Source organism: Labrus mixtus, chromosome 4 (genome assembly GCF_963584025.1).
Source record: "Labrus mixtus chromosome 4, fLabMix1.1, whole genome shotgun sequence".
In the NCBI taxonomy this organism is placed as follows: Eukaryota; Metazoa; Chordata; class Actinopteri; order Labriformes; family Labridae; genus Labrus; species Labrus mixtus.
The window spans coordinates 21,419,901-21,443,589 of NC_083615.1; the positions used below are offsets into that span (position 1 = coordinate 21,419,901).

Below are 23,689 nucleotides of genomic sequence, written 5' to 3' on the forward strand. Positions count from 1 at the left end.
AAGCTGTTTACAACCTTTCTGAACATAGCTGTAAGACATGAATGATGTGGCTGCTTAATATAACTTAATAACACGTTTTTAATGTGATAGTGTAGGCCTACTTTAAGCTCGTTATACTGCCTTTTTTAAAGAATGAACGAGCCTCTAAAGACTAAAATATAATATATATAGTGACAATTTGTCTCTCTGGATTTGCGAGTGGCTCGTATCAATATTTATTTATAGATAGATAATTATCATGTTTGTCTTAACTTTGTTTGCTGTAATCGATTTAATATTTGCTTGATCATACTGAATGTTTACTCTGTTTTATCAGCGTGTAAAATTCAACTTTACTTTGAAATAAACAAGTGATTATGTTTACCATTATTTGTGACCCACAATCCTTTGTGCAATGAAAAGACATGCCCCGGGTCACGTGGTTTTTTGTCAGTGAGGCGGAAATGAAAGTTCACTAGCGACAGCGGCAGAGCTGAAAAAGGTACGGGAAAGATTACCCTACAACGTTATTGTTTAGTTATTCAACATATATGTCGGTGTGACATGAGCTACAGAACTAACAACGCAACTCTACGAGCTGTCAAGTGATGGGAACAGTTTTTATCGACATGTCCTTTTGTGAATTCTGTTTACGAAGCTTGGTTGCTAACAGCTAGCTTCTTTGAGTCAATGCAGGCAGCGTTAGCAGCGACGTACCGGATGTTGTACCACCTGGTTTTATAAACAAAAGCGGAAAAAACTACAAAGTGATTGGAAAACAAGCACAAAATCATTTTGGTAATTTCTGTCAGGCAAACTTCGACCCGTCATTTAGCATGTCTATTGTTTTGTGTGTTGTGTTAGTTGCACTACATTGTGAAATATGTATGTTTGCTGACAAAGTTTTACTTTGGAAATAAAGATGACCGGAAGTTAATGTTAAGTTCGTGGCGCTTGACTGTGATGCATAGAAATGTCTTTATCATCTTCCGTGTTTGTGTTTGGTGCGCAGTAGCCAAGGGTATTTAAACAAGAGGACAATGAAGCCAGTTTATTTGTACGGTTTAAATCTTTATTAGTCTAGTTTAGTTTAGACAAGTATCCACTAAGTGACGGTGATAGTTCAGACTGCCTGCCCGGCCACACTGTTTCACAAGGTTGACGGAGGATGCTGTGAGCTATTGTTTTGATTGCTTTGATGGGCTTCTCTGCAGTCCGGAGCCAGATGTCAGGTGTTCATTTTGATTGTTTTGCTATCAGTAGGTTGCTTTTGTTGTGGTCAGTTCACATCTGGGAATGCATCCCTGGGTCTGGTCCCAGGCTCAGATCCCAGCAGCAGTCACCTTGATGCTGTTTTTAAAGTGACGTTTCAATGATGGCAGGATGAACATCCACTGCACAAACAAACTTTAGGATAGTTTCTTACATTAACTGTTTAGAAGACTAGTGCTCAGTTTCACTGTGTATTACTGCACTGGCATATGCATTTCCCTGCATTCAATGCAGCACACCTACATCTCTGACTTTGCTCAAGGTGATGGTGATTGGGTCAGATACAAATCCTGCTCATGGTTGCGACAATACCTTTTTCATAATGAAGTTGCATTTGACCAGCTTAATATGTAATATATGTTTTGTTTTAGGGCCGCTCTAAGGTTGTGAGGACAAGCTGTTTACTGTAATACGTGTTTGTCTGTGTGTGTCGTTGTGTTTCAGAGCTGTGAGGTCATGGCAGCTGCCAGTGTGAGCAGACCTGGCAGTTCCCAGACCACTGAAAAGTCTCAGCTGATCTTAAAAGGTAATTTATCTTTTTTTTTTATCATCTCAAAAATGGCATGACTTCCAAACTAAAAATAAGTGGAGAAGTGTTTGGATGTTCTATTATTCAGACTTCTCAAAGCGCTCTAACACTACATGTCTTTAACTCTTTCACACAAACATTCCCACTGATGACATAGGTTGCTATGCAAAGTACTATCCATACTGGTTGATAGATTCCCTGCTCTTCCACTTAGACATAGCCTCAAGTTCTTGATTTCACCTTCGTCCTGTTTAAAACACTGACTCACCAAGACACCTCATAGACTATATTCCTAAAAAATAGCTTGGTTGGTACCAAACACACGTAAATAATTGATCACATAAACTGATTGTAGGGCTTCACTCAACCAATACCAGCCCAAACAAGTCACCATTTTCATCCAAAGGAACCCTTACAGAGATACCTAATCAGGATGCTCGATGAGTTAAGAGGAGGGCTAGCTGATTGTGCCAAGATAAAAAAACACAAGCCTTTTTTGGAACTGACAGTAACTCACACTCATCCCACTTGTCTGCATGTTTCTGTCTGAGATGCTCTAGTTATTCACCGCTAATTGTGAGGCTGCCTTTACTTTCAGCTTGCTTGAGGTCAGACCTTAAAAAAGCAAACCACATCCAGACAACTGAACAGATTGGAACAAATTGTAGTGTCTTTATCAAATGACAATGAAACTGTGTCTGAACCACAGACGTTCTGCAGAGCAGTAATCTATCTGTATCATTTTAACATTATTCCAACATTATTTACAGTTTTTTAAAATTTATTCTTGAACATTGTTCTTAAACACATTTGAATAAATTGCTTAAATCAGTGTATTATTGCCCAGCTGTCATTCACAGTGACTCATTCCATTTGCAGCTCAGGTCACTCACAGTCTAGCTTGGTCTGATGCTGTCTAATAAATATCCGTGGCTGTGACTTTTACATCAACTCTATTTTTTCATGCATAGAAAAAAACATTTCACATTTGTATGCAGTCTACTTCTTTCTGTCCAGCAGCTGAACCAGCTCCACCCCAGCAGTTGCTCGTACAAAGGCATAAATAATGTGGCATTGGATTAATGTAAAATTCACATGATTACTGAATATTTCATCAGCACAAATCAGTTTTAGGACAACACACAAATAATCCAAGGAAAGCTCGAACACATTCTGTGTGACCTTTTTTGTGTTCGTGTCTCAAAACAGTTCTGAGTCATTACCGTTGGTGGAGAAGAAAGATCCACTAAACCCGACTTTGACTGTATGTAGGGAGTGTGAAAATCACCTCTGCTGGTGTGCTACTTGCTCCTTTTGTGTTTCATACGAACACCTCACCACATCCTGTGTTGGCTAATGATAGTTTTTCTGCACGATGAGTAATGGATATTTTTATTAGACCGTTCACAGTGTAGTTTTGCATTGTGACATACTGTGAACTTTCGAGTCACTGGTGCAACTAACCAATGGGTTGTCTCAATAAGGTCAACAGTGAACATCTTTTACTTGGATGTGATCGTTGGGGTTTCTCACAGTTGATTTTGTTATTGTTGTTTGATTTCATCAAGTTGATTGCTGGAAAAAAAACAGACCCAATGAGCCAGTTGATCAGAACGGTTGTAAATAAACCTCCTGCAGATTATAATTATTGCAGCAATTGTGGTGGCTGTGGGTCAGTGGTTGAGTTTGTCCTCTCTTAATCGGGAGATTGGCGGTTTGATCCCGGCTCTCACGGTCTGCATGTTGACGTGTCCTTGGGCTACACACTAAACCCTATATTGCTCTTGGTGGCGTAGCTGGGAGTGATTGGTTTAAAGGGGATTAGTTAAGACTGGGAACCTTACAAAGCTCTTTCTGCCCTCGGTTATGAATGTGTGTGTGAATAGGTGAATGTGACGTAGTGAGAAGGAGTTTGAGTGTTCAGAAGAGTAGAAAAGCGCTGTTTAATTACAGTCCATTTAACAATAGTCAGTATTTTAAATTAGTAATAGTTCAAAAGACCACTTGTAGTAGAAAGGAGATGCAAGCAGTGAAGAACCCAGAGCTTTATTTCATGTCACAGTTACCTTCAACTACGAAGAGAAATCAACTGTTTCCTGTAGTTCATAAAGTTTGTACCCAATGGTTTCAGTAGAGTACAATGTTATAATGGCTAGAAAAATTAAGTGTTAACAACAAATCTCTAAATTCATTATTTTAGTTGACTTTATATTTTCAAGCAAACAGTGTTAATTTATATATTGCATTTAAACATTTCTTTTACACTGAAAGCTAAGCTGTAGTTTGACCAACAGGTTTTGATTTGTTAAGATCAACGGTCATTTATGGCTAAGAGGAATTCTTAAAAAAGAAAGATCATGGTACCAAATATAATATACCCTCAAGTATATTTAGCAAACCAGGGCCGCATGGTTTCATTTATAAAAACAAATATTGATACATGTACAATTTTAAGTTTCACAAAAACAAAAATTAAAAGCCATAAAATGTCAGAGTGATACTTAACAACATCTTGAGTTTTGTAATCCGCAAAAAGCCAACTTATTTAAAAAAAAGTTATATATTTTTAACCAGATATTCATTGTTTGCATAATTCAGGAAGGAGAAATATTACCTCAACATAGATTCTTCATGTTGTTTCTTCACCATGACTGGCCGGGCAGTAACCATGGTGTTTCCAAAATGAAGCACTTGGTTACCGGTAAATCAAATGTAAGGCGATGCTGTGCGGTCTTTGAGGGGTTTTTTCTACAACTTGTTTGTTTGTTACATTGACTGAAATTAAATGTTGATTTTGCTCAAATTTGGACTAATAATTCCAGATAACTACCCCTGAATATAAATTATGGCAAATCAAAGAGAAACCAAATGATCCTCTCTTGTACTGTTATTTGTAATGGAGTCTTAGCATTAAGAACTAGAGGTGCACTCAGGATTTTTGTTTTATCTTCCCCAAACATTAGCTTATCTAAACAGGCCTTTATGTTCCTCTTTCCTTTTTTCTAAATCACCTTAAATATTCTTTTTTCACTCATAATTCATTTATTGACCTTTAGTGTCACTCATCTAACCCACCTCTTTGTTCACCTCATCATTGATCTTCTGCTGACCTCTTTTATTTTTTCATCATGCCTGCCCTCTCTCACTTCGTAGAAACTCATCATATTTCTGTTGACTCTTTCACCCCTCTATGGCACTCGCTCCATCTTTCCAGAGAGCTGCAGATGAGTCAGACTTTCTTATCAGATGTTCATGAGTTCAGAGATTGTCATCCTGACTCAGACGCAGCAGCGCAGATTTGCTAATGTCTCGTCTGTGATAGTAGGCCGACAGAAGTCTCCCCCCCTCCCCCCCAGTCATTATTAATTTATCAAACGTCTGGATCAGATTCACCCAGAGAAACACTGACAGGCTGAGTGTGGCTGAGTGGCCCTAAGAGCACAACATACTGCTGCCTTAGAAAAACACTTCCAGTTACACAAAACACAAGCAAGCAAAAAAACAAAATGTGTATGACAACAAATGCACAGCCTTTGAAGTACTTACCTCATATACACAACACTGATATGGGATTTTTGGGGCCGATATAGATATTGGGGAGAGAAAAAAATCATATACCAATATATCCACCGATATCTTAGATCTATATCCAATATAGTTATAGATATACACATCTGTTACGTTGATCCCAGTTGTCAAACAAACAACTTGTGGAAAAGATATATATCAAAGACAAGATGGTAACTCAACTGAAAAGTAACTACACATGTACGTGCCTCACCACTTGACACTCTGGAGAGTGATGATGCTTGCTGTAATCCATATAGCACACTCTTGTGAAAGAGAACTTCACTAGTGTAATACAGTGAAACTATATTGGTGAATGGTGAATAAATCTAGTAATATCGGTGTATATCTGCGATAAAATTAGCCGATACCGATAGTCACCTGATATGATCGTATCTGCCAATATTATATTTGCTTTTGAAATACGCGTATGCTTAGACAACCTGCTGCGTCATGAACGTGAATGCTCACATACTCGCCTATGTACAACGCGCGTTACTGGAGGATTCCTCTAAAAGGAGCAGCACATTAATCAGACGGCGTAAAACACAGAAGTAGAGATGATCTGTCGCCAGCTATATATAAATACGTCATTTTTGTTTCCTCTCTATTCTGGCACACATTTTTGTTGCCGTGCATAAATCTCATCCCTATATGTAGTTGATTATTTTTCCTATTTCACCACTTTGATTGCACTTTTAAACTGCTTCAATACAGTTTTTATAATTACCTTTATCTGCTAACCTTCCTGCTTTTTTACACATGCACGCACCGAAACACTCACACATTAGTCGGTTCACTTTCTACAACAGCAGGTGAACCATGTGGAGACAAGTTGTTCGTAACATATCATATGAAAACAAACTTTAGCCCAGGTAGTACATAATGACATCGACTCCACTTATAAGGAGATTTATATTAAACAGTACAGGTCACACCTCGATCCATGCATTTACAGTTAAACATAGACCTTCTAATGAGGGCTAGATTTGCAATGGTTTTCTTTAACTGCTGTGTATTGAGCTCTTGGGGCCACCGTAGAGTTCTCTGCAGTTTGCAATCCAAAAGTGATCGAGGACGAACGAATCAGCTCTCATATGACTGACACATGCTGAAACAAGATTCTCAGCAGGCTCGCAAGAATTCAAAGCCACTAAGTCTGTCTAAGCTGTAGACTTTAACCACAGTCACAGAGTTTCAGTCAAATACTGTGAGATGTAGAGCAGAATATCCACAGTTTCATAACTTCTTTGCAACAAATCCAGGAGTAGTTCATTTGGGGAAAAGGAAAATGTTCATTGTACACAGTTATAACACAGCAGTCATTTCATGCACTTATTAAACTAGATCGTTGAAGTCCAGCTGGGAGGGAGACTTGATCGCAGAAACAAACAGACAACAAAGTAATATTAAGGCTGCAGAAGTGATCTGATGTATTGAAAGTCATTGAAAAGTCTTGAAAGGTTTCTTCAGTGTGAACACTTCCCTCCAGTGTGCCCCCACTCCAGCTTCTCAGCTGATCTTTTTTTTAAATCCTGTGGCCTCATTGTGACCATTTAAGGATTTTCCTAGTGGCCAGTCCCAAGAAAATGAATGAAGCTTCTACTGCACATGTTTTGTTTTTTTCTTCCACTAGAGGGAAGTGTTTATATTGGTCTGTTTACTTCTCCATCAACCATCACACTGATTGTGTCACAAAGCCAGTTAACACCTGCTGGTTTTGGTGGAACCAGTTAGGGTTAATACTTGATAAGTGTCTGAATGAGGTACTCTTAAAGCAGTCAGAAAACATACTAATGTTGGCAATCATTTATAAGAATTGAAAAAATACATTTGGAGAAATATTGTTGTCTCTGTTACGTTTAACAGGCAGTTACATTTTAAAGTCCATACTTGATAGTCTTTAGACATTGAAACACCAGAGAATACAAAAACAACTGTGATGTTGCTTTATCACAGCTACCAGTAAATGTGTATTGTCCTCAGTTTACTCTCTTTTTCCTTTTGAACTGTTTTAATCTTTTATTTAAACAAAAGCAGGAGTTGTAAATTAGCATCTGTCTAAAATGGCTGTTTTAAGTTGTCTTTGCATATTGTATCTGTCCCTATTAAACAAAACATAAATAAACAAATAATCAATAAATGTAGCTTATTACAAAAAAAACATAATGCCGTGATAAAAATACTTTGCAGGTTTTAAACCTTATACTGTAGGTTGACTCGGCTTTAGTGACACTAAACTTTTTATCTTTAGTATGTTCAGGAGATATTTTTGATGTGATTATTGGAAAATTATATTATGCCTTGAGAAGAATTGTATGTAATAGGGTTGCTATAATAGCCATTCCCTGTTAATTATTTTTATATATATATATTTAAGACACCCAAGATACATTTTTTACTGTACATGGGGCATTAACTTCAGCGTATCTTATTAACTGTAATTTAAATTAAAATGTAATGTGCCTAATGATATAAACCAAGCCAAAGGTAAAAAAAGAAGAAGCCTGCACACACAACAGCTGTGAAAATCACACACACACTCAGAGTCAGAGACACAAACATGGATTGCATTTTAGGTCCATTGTCTGTCTGCCGCATGACAACTGAAGAGATTTGACTGGATTGGTTTTAGTCAAACAGGAATGCTTCACAGACAACATGAACATTTGAAAACAGAATCTGTATTTAATAATAAAATTGGGGGGGGGGGGAAATCACCGTTGTTGTTGAACTGTGTTGACCTGACCCTCATTTAACATGTGTTTTGTCTTTTAAAAGACATAAATAATTAATTTTTGTATTCAGTTTGAACTCTCTTCATTATTCTGTTTGTGTGTCTGTGTGCTCAGTGGTGTCAGCGAAGCCTCAGTCTCCCAAGCTGCCTAACCGTCACTCTCGGCTCAACTCCTTTGTGGAGGTGACGGCCGACGGCCTGACCAGTGAAACCAAAAAAACAGGCAAACGCAGCGGGCACCTCGAGCTGCAGTGGAATGAAGACCTCACCCTGTAAGAGCCCACAAACACACACACATTGTCTCTTCTTCACAGTCCTGAATTTGAGTGTTTTGAAATAGGTTTGAAACAGTAAATTTAAATGTGGTTTTTTTTTTATCATTAATGATTGTTTGTTAAAGCTGCTAGAAATTGTCAACAAATTACTTAGATGATGAACAGAAACATTTTTGAGAAATAATAATTTTAGGAAAAACACTTTTCATGACAGCATTTAATGAAATCTCTTTAAACATTTCATGTGTGTGAATTTCTGTTTTATTTATTATTTTTCTTATAAAGCAAATAGTTTGTTTTTACCGGACAAAACAAGACCTTTAAAAACTGTTGCATGATATTTCTCTTTTTTTCTGTTTCACAAGCACTGAGGGATTCATCAGTGAGATTGAAAAATGGTCCGTTTAGTCAACTGAGAAAATAGTGACCTAGTGTTACATTGTTATCAAACATTAGTTGAAAATGTGTGTGAGCTTATGGCACCTTGTGTTTGCCAGAAATGTGACGCCTCAGAGTCGTCTGGATCTGAAGCTGTGGAGCTGCCACACCCTGAGGAAGGAGCTTCTGGGCTGCGCCACCATAGACCTGCTGGACACACTGCGCACACATGACGGCAAGAGTAAGGACACAGACGCACATACGTGTATATATATATATTTTTTTTTTTTAGATATTAACAGTATAATAAAAATGAGACCAGGATCATAGTCAGGTATGAATTTACTTGACATCTTATTTGATTAAAATTGTCCAGAATATGAAAAGCATATCGATGTGGAAGGAAACATGACAGAGGGAAAAACAAACGTGTCCTGTCGGGCTTCTGTTGGTCTGTAGATCACACAAGATCTGTCACTATATGAGTCTGACAGAGACGGAAAACTAAGGATGTGTTAATATGATAAAAGAAAATCATATGTATATATAAATGTATCACCAAGGTGTCCACAAAATGCTTAAGTTTAAAGTAAAAGTTGTGAAGTTTTCACAGGAACTCATGCTGGACAGCTGTCATAAATGTGTTAGATATCCATATCACAACAGTGAAGTAAACACCTGACTCCCTTTCAGAAAAGCCTTTAGCTCTGATAACATGAAAGTGACGGCCCACTTTATTATATAAGCGTATCATGGTAAGCATATCTTGGCCCCCCACCCTTTGGAGTAATGAAAGACCTGATGATATTTTTGGGTGGAATATTGTGTCGGCCCATTGACCCAGCTCATTTAAGTTTGTATTTTTGTTGTGGCATAAATATATAAAAATCAATTGGACGAGTTGTCGTAAAGCTGTCAGAAATTCTCAGTGCAAACTCCCTTCACTCTCGAATACGCCTTATTGGTTCTTCTAAAGAAGTGAAAACTAGTGCTGGAATTAGTGTCAGTGCCTTATTGGAAGCTTGTCTAATCCTGTTTTGGAGGAGATTGAGCAATATGAAGCAATGTCCAAAGAGGGCTACTGCTTAAACCTGCCAAAATGTATTTTTCCATCATAGTCCATGCACTGTAAAAGATGACCATTAGGGAAAATTCATTTTTTCTTTTTTTAAGATTAATTTTTGGCCTTTATTGGAGAGATAGGACAGTGGATAGAGTCGGAAATCATGGAGAGAGAGAAGGGATTGACATGCGGAAACAAAAGAAGCCACAGGCCGGATTCGAACCTGGGCCGCCCGCTTTTAGGTCTGTAGCCTCTGTATATGAGGTGCGCACGCTAACCACTACACTATCGATGCCCTGAAAATGACAGTTTAAAACTATTTGCTACTAAAATAAAATGCAGATACAATATTTAAATCTTGTGATGTTTGATCATAAAATCAATTCAATCTACCAAAAACATTCAGTGTCATCTCGCAGCACCTGGCAGATTCCTCTACTTGAATCTGCCAGGAGCCATCATCATTGAAAGTGTATATACATTGAGTTGAAGGAATGGAGAAGAAAATAAAACATGAGTGAATACTCTAAATACTATAACTAACTCTAATGATGTGAATCAAATCTGAACTGATTGATTTTATCTCTTAAGAAATCTGAGTTCTTAGAAAAATCATTATCCATCAGATGAACTATGACAACTTTGACGTGTGTTTCTGAAAACACTGACGTAAGTAAACCACAACAGCGTTATTAATAAATCTAAGATATGATTTGACTTGTTCTGTTCCTCCTCTTGTGATAAATGTCCCAGCTGGGTGGCTCTGTAATGATGTCACTGTGGAAGATAAAACGCTGTGTTTTGACACTTTTTTCTCATAGTGGAGCTCTAACTGAGGATGTCTGATTTCCTTACTGTGACTCAAACTTTCTCCCCACTCCCCCACCACCTTTCCTCGTCTACCTCAACCACTCATCCTCTGTGTCGTCCCTCCTCCCTCTCTAGTGGAGAACGTCCAGTTGAGTCTGGTGCTGCAGACGGAGAACAAAGGCTCGGTTGTAGCGGGAGGAGAGCTCAACGTCTGTTTGGACGGCATGGTTGTTGATCTGGGCACGCTGCCCAATGGCAGCACAGCAGCAGACAGTGAGTCCCACCTTACCACACACACACACACACACACACACACACACACACACACACACACACACACACACACACACACACACACACACACACACACACACACACACACACACACATACACACAGAGGTGGAGGTAGTAACAGGGAAATTTACAATGAAGCACGAGGGGCATTTACTCTTTAGGCCATTTATAGATGTTTAATGGAGGAAAGACCCTCCCCCTTAATGAAGTAATAAAAGGGTCAATCATCCGTGGGGGGAATTTTGGAAAAAGACACTGCAGAAAATAACATAAAACAAAAATACTTCAAATGGGGGTGTCAAACATCAGTGGTCAATAAATTACAATTTCTATTAAACTGGGGTTGGTTGGCTTTTAGGGGGCAGCCCAAAACAATCCCAATCATTTGACTTGAGTGTAATTTTATCATATAAAAACAATATTAACTAACTTGTATCAGAGTAACTGTTATACATAATAAACATACAAAAAATGTAATCGATTTTTTAAGTAAGCACATGGACATAAAACCATAGTTTCTCAGTTTGTTCAAGTTGAGGGAAACGTAAGTTTTGTTTCACTTTCACACGGGGAAATATTAAAGTGAACATGCACATACAGTTTTCCCACAGAAATCCAGACAGCTTATTAGTACATCATCCACCACAATATTCAAACCAGTTCTCCTTTTTCTCATTCTTTCCTTTTCCGTCTTTAAAATGTTTGTTAACATTGCCAACAACCGCATATACACACATGTGCTTGCATCTGTTTGTACAGTAGGATGCTTGTCTGTCGCACAACTCCAGTAAGTGCGCTTTCCCCCATTTGGAAAAAAGCTGGAGTTTTATGTTGTGTGCGTGGCGACAATTCAAAGCCACTTCTCACCCACATAGTTTACAGTAAACAGTGTTTGTTTGTTTGTAATTGTGAGGTGAGGGATTTGTGCCGTTGTTTTTCAGTTGCGTATAAAATAGTTCTCATGGTATACAAAATGATGGTTACTGTTGGAGTATGGTTATGTTTTATTTAAAAATTAATATTTTAGAGGTGGGAATCACCAGAGGCCCCACGATACGATATTATCCCCATACTTGAGTCACGATTCGATATTTTTTGACATGCTGAGAATTTCAATACAGTATATTGCAAATTAAAGATTTTAACTACATATGTGCACAAAATGAAACGAAATCAAGAACTGTTTTGTCAAATAAAAAACAATTCTCAGTCTATTCCTCTCATTTTAGTTTTTTTCTCTACACAATGAGAGTCAAGCCCACAGACTGACCAACACTGTGGTAAAAGTAAAACCCTGTAAAAGGCTGCATGCACCTCACAATCTGAACTGTTTGTATTTCAGTCAAATCGAACTTAACTGGACACAAACATGTATGCATGACTGTACAGTCGTAGTCATTTTTAACAATGCCCCTTGTTCAAAATGAATTGTGCAACCCCTTCAGTGATTAAAGGCAGTGGAGGTCATTTTCAACTAGCATGATTTTGAAAGTAGCATTCCCTAAGTGCTCCGTCTACCAACTAGAACTGAGTGAAGTAGAAATACTAAGATAACCATCAGAGCTGGCCAAAAGTAAGGAATACAAATCTGGATTGGTTTTCGATGCAATATGTGGGCTACAGAACACTGAGATGATTCATGCCCTTAGTCCATGTCCACACACTGCTATATTAATGTCAGAATAGCATATTAAAATAAGCTTTCCTAACTTTGCTTCAGAACTAATCTCTGTCAATACTGCCATGCCACAAAATAAATCTCACATGACCTTTCACAAATAATGAGCATGCATGTGCATCGGTTTTCTCTCATCCAAAACAGCAAAGCATACTCCATGGCTTATAACAAGCATGACACGGGAGTGACTTTTGAACAATAGCTTTCCCTCTGTGCATGTAGGAAGGAGTAGCAATATCAAACTCACAGCATTATCATCAAATGCAGAATGTCTTTGCACAACAGCTGTAAGCACAGACAACAAGGTCAGCAGGACCTGTGTTAATGTTGAGTCCATCGCTTTAAGACCAAGCTCATGTTTGTTTTCTTACAGAAAAGGGTTTACTTGTGAAAACAGAGAGAGACATGTTGTGATTTATGAGACCAATTTAACAAGTGAGTGTGGCTGTCTTTGTCATCACTTCCACTTGTCTCACTTTCTGCCCATTCACAGTTAAAAACAATCCTCAGTTATCAAACCCAACAGGGTCTGTAGAGTTTTTACTGGTCTTAAAAAATGCAGAGTAGTGTGGACTCGAGGTTAAAATGTAGCAACAGATAATGCATTTCAAAATATAAAAAAGTCTGTTGAAAAAAGTGTGGATGTGGCATCTTTGTTTCTGCTGCCATTACTGTCTGATGACTCTCAATTAACTATTTTAACCCCTACACTATGGTGTTTTATCCACTTTCATTTATTCTCATTTATTTACAGTATTACAGAGGCAAAAAAAGACATCACTCAGAAAGCACTTGGTGACAGTGGAAAGAGAAAGCTATTGTTTAACAGGACTACTGGGTGGATGGACATCTGCCTCGGCAGGTTCTGTCAAACACGATAACAATAGAACCAAGTTTTTCAAAAGTGAGTAAGGGTTAGCCCGTATGTGTATTTAATTTAGCAAAGTCTGGTTTTCAGTGAAAAGTTTGGACATGTTTGAATGGACATCAGAATATTTCTGCTCTGCCAAGAATAACATGTAAAAAATATTGTTACATTTAATGTACGGTAACTTAATACCAGAGCAGAATGTACAGCCGCACTTAGGCTACACCACATCAGCCTCCATCGACATGTATTCACTGAACTTTAACACTGACATAAAAGAACACTTTATGTCCATGTGCGTGTGTTACTGGTCCCAAACCAATATAAAATCATTTCAGAGCCCTCAGAGGAGGGATTTCAAACCCTCCACAGCTTTATTGACTCTTGGTCAACAATATTCCAGCTTCCAGGCACGGCACTAACATTTTACCTCATTCTCATTACATTTAAAGTTTGGAATACGCTGTCTTTTAACAAACACAGTTATATGCTGCTCTTAAAACCATAGCCACGTTCATGCATCCGTCTCCTCTCTGTGTCACACTCACAAACACACACGCTCACAAAAAAGGCTTTTCATGGAGCACCGCACAGAGTCCACAGTGTCTTTGGCTGAATGAACACAGGGCCAGCAGTAAATTGCCAGGACCTGCCACAGCACGGCCTGTATAAATGTGTCTCTTTGTGACTGTCCAGATTTTTCAAGGAGTTAAGAGAAGGTGTGTTGTAGGTGTTTTTTTGTTTATGTGCATTCTGTTGTTTTGCACACAAGAACAGCAAAAAGAGAAGATTCTATTAAGAGGGGAGGGTCATGTCCTCACTCATAAAGGCAACCAGTCAGAGACAGACGCCAAGACTTTTAAGCACTGGATTAACAGGCCATCAAGCCTCTTAAGTTGTTGGCATTTGTCGCCCTTAACACAACCTTCCTGAACTTTGGTTTCGCCCACATACTTTAATCGGAACATGGAGCTAATTATGTGCGCAGAAAGAGTAATTGATTTTACACTTCTTAAAGCCCAAAAGCAACAAAAACGCAACCAAATGAACAGATAAGTTGTCCAGTTGGTGTTACTACAGGGGCTGAAGCTGTTTTGTGTTTGCAGAGGTTTAAGGGCAACTGCATCGGCTTTTGCTACAATAGTTCAGATCATGAACATTAAAGGCAGAATGTGCAACTTTTTTATCCAATAAATCCAGGATATACTGGATTGTGTGTGTGAGTGGTTTGTGCCTCAATTAAGAAAAACAGGTTTAAAAGACTTATCTCTGATATCTGTTAAGACGTATTGATATATATGGAGTATCGCTAAACAATATCAAGATGTGAGTTTTGGTCAGTATCCCCCAGCCCTCATCTGTTGTAGTTTCATCTTGTTGACCATTAATGTCATTGATGGGTGTGGCCTGTGAATGCTTTTTTTAAAGGGGCCTCCAAAGCCAAAGATTTTACTTAGTTTTCTTTTTCTAGGCAAGCTGCAGCGACCTTCTGTGTAGAATACAAATGAGCCGACACATTTTCAGAAATGTGTATTCATTAGAATTGTATTGCATGTAAAATTACCGTAACTAAAAATGACCCTCGCTCTAACATTATTTATAACCTCTGATCGATTGCCTAATGAGTTTGTGGTCTTAATTGCTAAAGTAATCTACAATACAGCATGTTGTTCATTTGGTAAATGATGGCCTAAATTACTGAAATTGACAATTGAAGTAGACTATGCTTTAAGGTGAGCTTATCTGTAGTTAACTTTAACCAATGCATAAAGTCAGTGTGGCTCATCCACTTACACACATTCTGCTTTGGACAGAGCCCGACCAGTATTGTTATTCATTTTGAACAACAAAATGAATAACAAAACGCTGCTGGTTCCAGCCAATGGTATCAATCATTTTGGACATGGAGGAATGAATTTAGATCCTCACAATGCAGTTAAACAAAACAGGGTCTGTAATGGTAGCGTGTGTGCAGGTCAAAGGTTAACATTAAATGAATAAAGTGCTCCCCCCTAGTTGTCTTTGTATAGCTGGGTTTTTGGTTCTCTTTCAACTCTGGGCAAACTTACACACATACACACACACACACACTCACACTCACGCACAAACATACACACAACCAAACATATATAATCACTGACATCAGGAGTGCTTTTGTCTAATTTGTTTCTGAGAATTGTGTAATTGAGCCTCATTGCTTGCAGCTCAGCAGTACAATCGCCTCCTGTGATCCAGAGCTGTGTGCATGGTGGCGGAGGAGGGGGGGTTTCCTCTCCTGGTTTACAAGGGCAGGGATGACAGAGGTCATATGTGTGTGTATATGTGTGTTTTTTGGGGGGAGGAGTGGCTGGTGAACAGAAGGATGAAGTGTGCCCTCAAACCTGGGATTCATAGAGAGGCACTTTAGTTTGTATGTGTGTTTTCAGGCCTCATAAGTGTAAATGCACGCTTGTGTTTTGTAGCTTGTGAGTATGCATGGTAGTACATGTGTTTTACTTTCTGCAGTGTGTGTGTGTGTGTGTGTGTGTGCGTGTGTGTGCGTGTGTGTGTGTGTGTGTGTGTGTGTGTGTGTGTGTGTGTGTGTGTGTGTGTGTGTGTGTGTGTGTGTGTGTGTGTGTGTGTGCGTGTGCGTGTGTGTGTGTGTGTAAGCATATGTAGGTTGCCTGAATATATAAAGTGTATAAAGGTGGAAGTGTGCTGCTTTCTGCTGGTGTTAAGGCGCTCTGTGTTCTCGCTCTGAAGGCACCTCTGTTAGTTTGGAGGTTTTACTCATTTCCCCTGGCAGACTTTCTGACACATGCACATTCACACACTCACTCCCACACACACACACACATTTACAAACACAGACACACACATTAGTGAGCTTCATAGACAAACCCTTGTATTGAAAGCTGTGGAGAAAAAAGAAGCCAGAGCAGAAAGATTTAAACTGGGAATATTGGCACACTTTGTTGAGGTGGATGCCTCTCAAATACACGGGTTCCCATCCGCACCACATCACACACACTCTGACTAACCCTCATCATCCAGGACACATCAAGCAAGAGTCTTTACATTACCATGCTGTATGGTCCACAGAATCGTTATGCTGTGACCGTAAAGAGAGTGTTTTTGTAGGATTACTTGTTTTGTTTTATTCCTCTAAAAGCCGTGGCTGGAAGCACTGTGCTTTCAGGTCATCCATTCATCTGCCTGTCTGTCCCATTCATGTGACCAAAATATTTCTCCTTGAGGAATTATCTTTAAAGTTAGGAAAAAAGAAAAAAAAAAAAGAAAAGTAAAACAAGTGTTTATTGAGATTTTCAATATTACACTTTCAGGATAACAAAAATACACAGATATCCAGACAAACCAACAATAAAGGTGCACATAAGAACATTCACAACAAGGTCCTATACCAGGCTTTGAAAGGGCAATTCATCAAACAAATATGATATACAAGTTAATTCCTTAAGGACAACAGTATATAAATGATATCAACTAATCAAGGCAAACAGGCATACACACTGTTCCCCTATTAGAAATGCAATAAAAGAACACTCATTTTCTTAAACTTAGAGTATTTCCCTCAATTGTCATAGGGAGTTTTTCTCAGGCAAGACTGTGTAATAAACCCTTGAGCCACTTCTGTAGGGTTGGTGGTACAAATGTCCACTTTGAGTTTAGGACGAAAAAGATTAGATTTGATGGTCAAAAATTAAAGGAATGGTATTTTATCTTATAACCTGTAGCATGTGTTAACATGTTTAGATTTATTAACACTTGAGTTCCTTTTTTAACTGAAATATTCTCCCAACAAACTCCCAACAAAACAATTGTGTTCATTTTCACAGCAAACAAGGTCAAGGTTTTTCTTGTCTTCACCCTCTGCTAACATTTATTTAGCTGCTATTTGTTTTACATGATTGTAAATTGAAGATCTAAGGTCTTTATTTTTACTCAAGATGGTCACTAAATGCAGATGGTATTTGACACATCTACTTGCACACTCACATGTACCTACACGCACGCACGCACGCACGCACGCGTGCAAAACCAGTAATTAGACCTTTGCCATTAGGAAGGAGGGGGTGATGAACTCGGGGAGCAGGCTATGACACAATGGTTTCTCCTCAAGACCACTGTTTATTTTTCTGTATGTCCATCGGGTCTGCTCACAAGACGCCCATTCATAGCCACAAAAAAGCAGTGTGTGTGTGTGTGTGTGTGTCTGTGTGTCTGTGTGTCTGTGTGTGTGTGTCTGTGTGTGTGTGTGTGTGTGTGTGGTTGTGTGGTTGTATGTGTGTGCGCACAAGATAAGAGAAAGAGAGAGAGTGTGAGTCAGTGAGAGATTACCTGTTTGCTTTACTTTAGATAGCAGGACATATATATGTGTGTAAATATGCACCATGTTTACGCCTGTCATGCCTCCGGTGTGAGTGTTGTACATATAAGAAGGTGCTGTGTTTGTGTGTGTAAAGGAGAAAGTGAGTGTTAATGAAAAGCATGTTATAGGTCTGTGGTTTTCAGTCACAGTTGGGAACCAGCATATAGTCACACATTCCCTCACATCACCACGACCGCATACACACACACACTACCGCACACACCAGCACAGACGGCACAGTACATACAAGGATGAATGGTCTATGTTAAACCACCACTTGCATTGCCACATGTTTTAAAGCTACATTATTTGACTTTTTTCATAAACACAAATTTGACCTAACCCTAACTATGAGAATGGTTTTATGTATGTCTGAATTTTAGCCTGTAGATGCAAAGGGAGACAGGGAAAGAGCACGGTGACTAAGAGGGCTAGAGAGTGAATAGAGAGAGTGGGGTGATTCAGAGAAATGAGAGGTTACTTTCTGTTTGTTTCACTGTGGTAACATTTAAAATCAACACACAGACACCTCTGCACACTAAAGAAATGTGCCAGATTAGGTTTTAAAATCAAACGTATGTTTCATTTAGTAACTATTATGAATACAACAAATGTCTGTTGCACCGAATGGGAAAATCAGGGACGTTGTCGATGCCGATGTTTGAAATAACAAGTTAGCCGATAGCTGATACCGATGTTTGTTTCATGACTTCTTTTGGTGTAAGACTCCCACAATGACACCATTGTCTTGCATGTTTGACAATGAAAACAAATCAGAGTTTGTTCAACAGGTGACTTCATCTGCCCATTAAAAGATCATCTTCTCTGAATCATTAGTTAGGTGTACTAGATTCCAGCATTACAAAGTTTTTAGCACAACGAATACACATTGGTTCATGCTTCATTATATGCCAATATCGGCCAATACAGATGTTGAACCGATGCATTGGTGCATCCATTGCTACATGTTCCATGTACCTGGGTAAAATAGTTATGGTAAATTAATATAAAATCCCTTCTCACTGTTTTCACAGTTTTTAATATTCCATCATGTTTCTTGTTGTGATTGTATGTAGGATTAGTAGAATATAGTGTTGAATGTGATTGAGAAGAGTTTCTAAACAGGAGGCATGTTTAGGTGTATAAAACCCTTTTCACATATACAGAAATCTCCTGAAAAACTCCGGAGATTTGGCTACCCGGAGGGGCTTTAGGCTATATGTGAACGCAAACAGCCGCATTTTTTGCCCGGACTTTACCCGGAGTTTATGCGGCCAGACCCCTAATATTTTATTAGCTGATGTCTGAACGTGGCAGCATATACTCCGGAGATTTCAATTTGAGCCAATGGAAAGAGAATGACGTTTATATACAGTGACTGCCTAAAGTGTCTGCACACGACCACTACGATCTCCGTGCACATAATTAAACGGCTGCATTATGTTTTCTGTTCGTCAGTATGTTGTTCTCCTCTCTTTTATGGATGTTGTCATTCCATTGGACTACACATAGCATTGATATAAAGACAAATATTCTCATTATAACGTTGTGTAGTACACTCTGTTGCTTCTGCCGCTACTTCCGCGTTGTTTATTTACGTCACGTCTTACCTCTGGAAATCCCCCGATTCCCAGAGTTTTGTTTTTTCGTCAGCTTGGCATGGGATGATCCAGGAACTTCAAATGTTTGTTCTGTCATCTGTCCTGCCCTTTTCCCTACTACATTACTTTGTATTTGAATTCATAAAATACAATATGTCTGAACTCTACGTCTTCACATTCAACTACCCCCCATCCAGACAAAATGAGCACTATGCTAAAGTGCAAGTGGTTTAAATTTGAATGTGTGCAAGCTTGAACTTGTAGTTATTATTAGCAGTGCCTGAGCATTGATGATGTAATGTGTCTTTGCAGAGATACTGCAGGCAGACAGACCCAACCTGAGGAGGACACAGAGCGAGGAGACTCCTAGTGCAGCTGGACCAAACAACAGGTGAAGAGACACACACACACACACACACACACACACACACAGGCATATTGTTTCCCTATTTATTATGCATTATGACAAATTAAAGTCAAACCCTTATAATATCATCTGAGTCTGTGAGTGGTTAAAAAAAAGCACTTTTAATAAATGTACTAAAAATTGCCTTACATGTGATCAAAAAAGCTCAGTCGTCCTCTCTCCTCCTCACGGTCTTACTAAGAATAACCCTGCAGCTATAAAAGCCTGTTTCCCTTAAGACCTCAAATATTGTGAAAAGAGAAGGCCTTGTTTATTGTGAGAACAGGGATTAACCTGTCGTGTGAAGAATAATACTTGAAAGACAAAAGACATTCTAGTTATATAAAACAGATTCTTTCTCACCAAAGCCGTATAAGACACAGTTTTGATAACATTTTAACGCTTCTGTTTTTCTGTAACTTCATTTTCTTTGGAAATGTGCAAGTGATTTTTTGCAGAACAATCACATAACATTTTTGAATCCTCATAACTTACCCAAACACATACACACAAACTGAAACATGCTTTTTTTTGTCATCTTAATCACAGTTGGCTTCTCTGGTTTCATCATTCTGCACACGTTGTGGTGTAAAGAAAATACAAAGTACTGTATGCAAAGGGCTTATATGAAAATCCTTAAGTTGAAGCAGTATTGTAATCAAAATAAATGGAAGAAGAAAAGGCCTGAGTGATGGAAGCCTGTGCCAGTGTGGTCGATTCAAGCACTTATGAAAAGTGCCAGCATGTTATTCCCCCCCCTCCTAAATGTGGTTTCAGATGCTGCTCTCCCGGCTAGAATGGTAGTGGGATAATAAATAGTGGAGCAGACTGCATTTATATCAAAGCTCTGCAGCGGGGCTGCATGGGGGTCAGATGGCATTTCCCTTTAAACATTGCATGGGGGCATGAAACACAGTTCAGCCAAGAGCCCAAACCGCTGCTGTCATGGAACAGCAGTCAACATCTGTATCAGACGCCGCAGAGAGAAAGAGGAAGAGCGGTGAATCTATTGGTCTCCCATGATGAGCAGCTTTGTGCCCACACACAAAAACGAGGGTACAAAATGAGCTTTCCTGAATAACACAGGAGTGCAATTTTAATTTACTTCAATCATGATGATCACATTTTTTTTTTATGTATAACAAAGTGGAAATAAGTGTTACAACATGCAAGTTTTCAGCTTGTGCAACTGAAAGTCAAAACAAATTGTTTTAATAACAAGAAGGTTTTGAGTTCTTGGACTTCTGGAAGTGAAGAGAGATATGTTCTGAATCTAAAGAAGGCAGCAGCTCAGCTACAACTCCTTGAAACCACCAAACTGTTTTGAGCTAGTATCTGCTTTGGTCAGTGTTTTTTTTTACCAGTCAAACCAAGATTTCTGAGGAACCCAGACCTCTGGGGTTTGACAACCCTTGTGAAGGATGAACATTTATAAGTAATCCTTCCCTAAAAGTAAGATAACATTGATAACTTCAGCTCAGCCTGCAGCCTCTCCTGACTTTCTGTCCACCTCTGTCCAAGTTGCAGTATTATCAAATTATATATTGAATGAATACATTTCAGTAAAGAAATAAATATTTGGTTCATATTTTTTGCCGTATCCCACTCCCATACAGTACGCTTGACTGGTTCTTATGTCAAGTTTTGGCATCCTTCCTCAGCTGCCTCCTCTTAATGTAGCAAATAAAGTAAAAATGAGCACAGCCCTGGATCTGGTTTTCTGTTCCCAGCTTGGCCTCAGCATTCCTCGATTCTGGTCGGGGAAAGCCAACATGTTTCTGTATTTATAAAAGCTCCTGTTGCGAAGAGATGTTATATTTAGTGTTTGGAAAATATCTGGGTGTTCAGAGAGGAAAAGAAATGGACATCTCTGTTTTTGTGTTTTTAAATGTTGCTTTTGTACATGCTCGTATATATGCCAGGTCTGATCCCCTGAGTCGGGAACAACAATAGGTCTAATTATAAGTTGTCAAAAAAAAGGAAGCAGGTCATCATAAAAAGAGTAGGAGAAACTGCCAGACACATTTTTTTCCACGTTGTAAGTGTAAATATTGATGTTCTTTTGTCATCACTGTCTCATCGCACCTCCCTCCCTCTGTCTCCTGCCTTCTAACCTTTTTCCTTCATTGTCTTCCCTCGTCTGCTCTGCATCCTTTTCTCTGTCTCTCTGTGTAAATCTGTCTCCAGGAGTAACCGGCACTCAGTGGGGGGTTCACAGGGTGGCTCTCCCGGGTGCACCACAGGGGTCTCTCTGACAAACGGGGAGCTGAGTGAGGAGCAGATCACCGGGCCTGCCGGTTCATCCGTTCGCCTTCGACCTTCTAAGAGTCATGGCAGCCCTGGAAGCAGCGCAGGTACACAATAAGCTTGTCTCCTTCTGGACTTAAGTGTATTTATGCTAACTGAAATCTCTTGATTAATGTATTATGGTATTAAACAAAGAGAGGTGGCTGCTAGTAATTAATGCAAATATTATATTAATCAAAAGGGGTGATTAGAGGTAACAAATTGACAAAAAAATAAAACAAAACCACATCATGTCACTTCAGAACGATGTGCTCAAACTCAAACCTTCACAAAGAGGCAGACTTCTCTTTGCATGCAGGATGTATTCAGCCTCCTTTGAAGTCAAAGTCTTTGATCAAAATAGGCTGTGGTTGAGATATTGAACTGACCAAATAGTAGAATTTGATCCGTTTTTAATATTGCCGTTCTTTCTCTCTCTTCTCGAAGAGTCCATGTCAGTGTTTTCTACAAATGGATTATGACAGGGCCCACCTCCCAGTTATGTTTACAGGCGCATATGTTTGCTGACTACTTTATGAAACATACTGCTTTTTATGAGAAACAGACAGACAGGAATGGAGGGGAGGGGATGATTTCAGCGAGGTTCAGACCTCGATTGGTGTGAAAAAACAACGGTGTTATTTAAAAGTAGAATCAGGACATTATGATTGATGTCCCTGCATGTGGCTCGTAGTGATTTCGGTCAGCAGCACAGCAGATCTCGATCACTGTCTCTCAATTTTAAATTTTTCCTAATTGGCATGGATTATTATTCAGTATTTGTATAATTATTGTAAAGGGTAGATTAAAAAAAAGTGTACAATTAATAATTAATCAATTAAACAGAGAATCACTTTTTGAAACATTCTGGTTCAGCTGTGTTGTGTGTTTTCGGTGTCGGGGGAGTTTCCTGCCAAAGTGAATATAACCTCACACTGAGAGAAAGTACAAAGACCAGTTCTTCTGCACAGCTTTTTGTTTGTTTATAGGATCATTTTGTACTTCTTCTTTGTCAATAGGAAGTTAAGAAGTCCCACATGTTTTTGTTTTTTTACAATGGTACGCAAATGTAGTTTCTGGCATTTATGCAGTCTGAAATGGTGTAGATGTTTAAAACACCAAACTAGAGTCAACTGATTCTAACGTTGTGACTTGTTAGTAATGTTCCTCTCTCTCATCCTTCTCGGTCGCTTTTCTCTCTCAGACAAAGTTGAGTTGACTTCTAACGGGCTGGAGAATAGTCGTGGGAGCGTGGCCCGTCACACGCCTCCTCCGCCCTCACCGTCAGGCCGCTCCCCGGCAGCCAGCAGTAGCAGCAGCAGCCCCTCTCCAGGTCAGGACGCCCTCGCTCTGGCTGCGCCATCGGAGCCCGGCCCCAACGCCACCCCTAACAGCGAACAGGCCAGCAACAGCAACACAGAATCCAATAATGAGTCGCTTCCGGCAGGGTAAGCGAAGCAGTGTATGCAAATGTATGAAACAACAGAACATGTCACCTTCAGCTCACAATTTGAAGTGGTGCAGTGGGAGCTCATTAGCACTTCCTGCCTGTATGATAGATACTCACGTAATCTGT

The 23,689-nt window shown here is 39.2% G+C and overlaps 1 protein-coding gene across 3 annotated transcripts in view; it reads left to right on the forward strand.

Moving 5' to 3' along the window:
- The first annotated feature begins 400 nt into the window (after positions 1-400).
- Positions 401-23,689, forward strand: part of wwp2 (WW domain containing E3 ubiquitin protein ligase 2) — a 55,896-nt gene continuing 32,607 nt past the window's right edge. For 2 of the 3 annotated variants that reach the window (XM_061036339.1, XM_061036341.1), the window contains exons 1-8: positions 401-481; positions 1,696-1,777; positions 8,200-8,356; positions 8,857-8,978; positions 10,746-10,883; positions 19,734-19,812; positions 22,015-22,181; positions 23,318-23,561. In XM_061036339.1, coding sequence (XP_060892322.1) covers positions 1,708-1,777; positions 8,200-8,356; positions 8,857-8,978; positions 10,746-10,883; positions 19,734-19,812; positions 22,015-22,181; positions 23,318-23,561 — 977 coding nt within the window. In that variant the 5' untranslated portion in view covers positions 401-481; positions 1,696-1,707. Of the gene's footprint in view, positions 482-1,027; positions 1,212-1,695; positions 1,778-8,199; positions 8,357-8,856; positions 8,979-10,745; positions 10,884-19,733; positions 19,813-22,014; positions 22,182-23,317; positions 23,562-23,689 lie in introns of those variants that run through there. The other variant, XM_061036340.1, reaches the window with a different exon arrangement.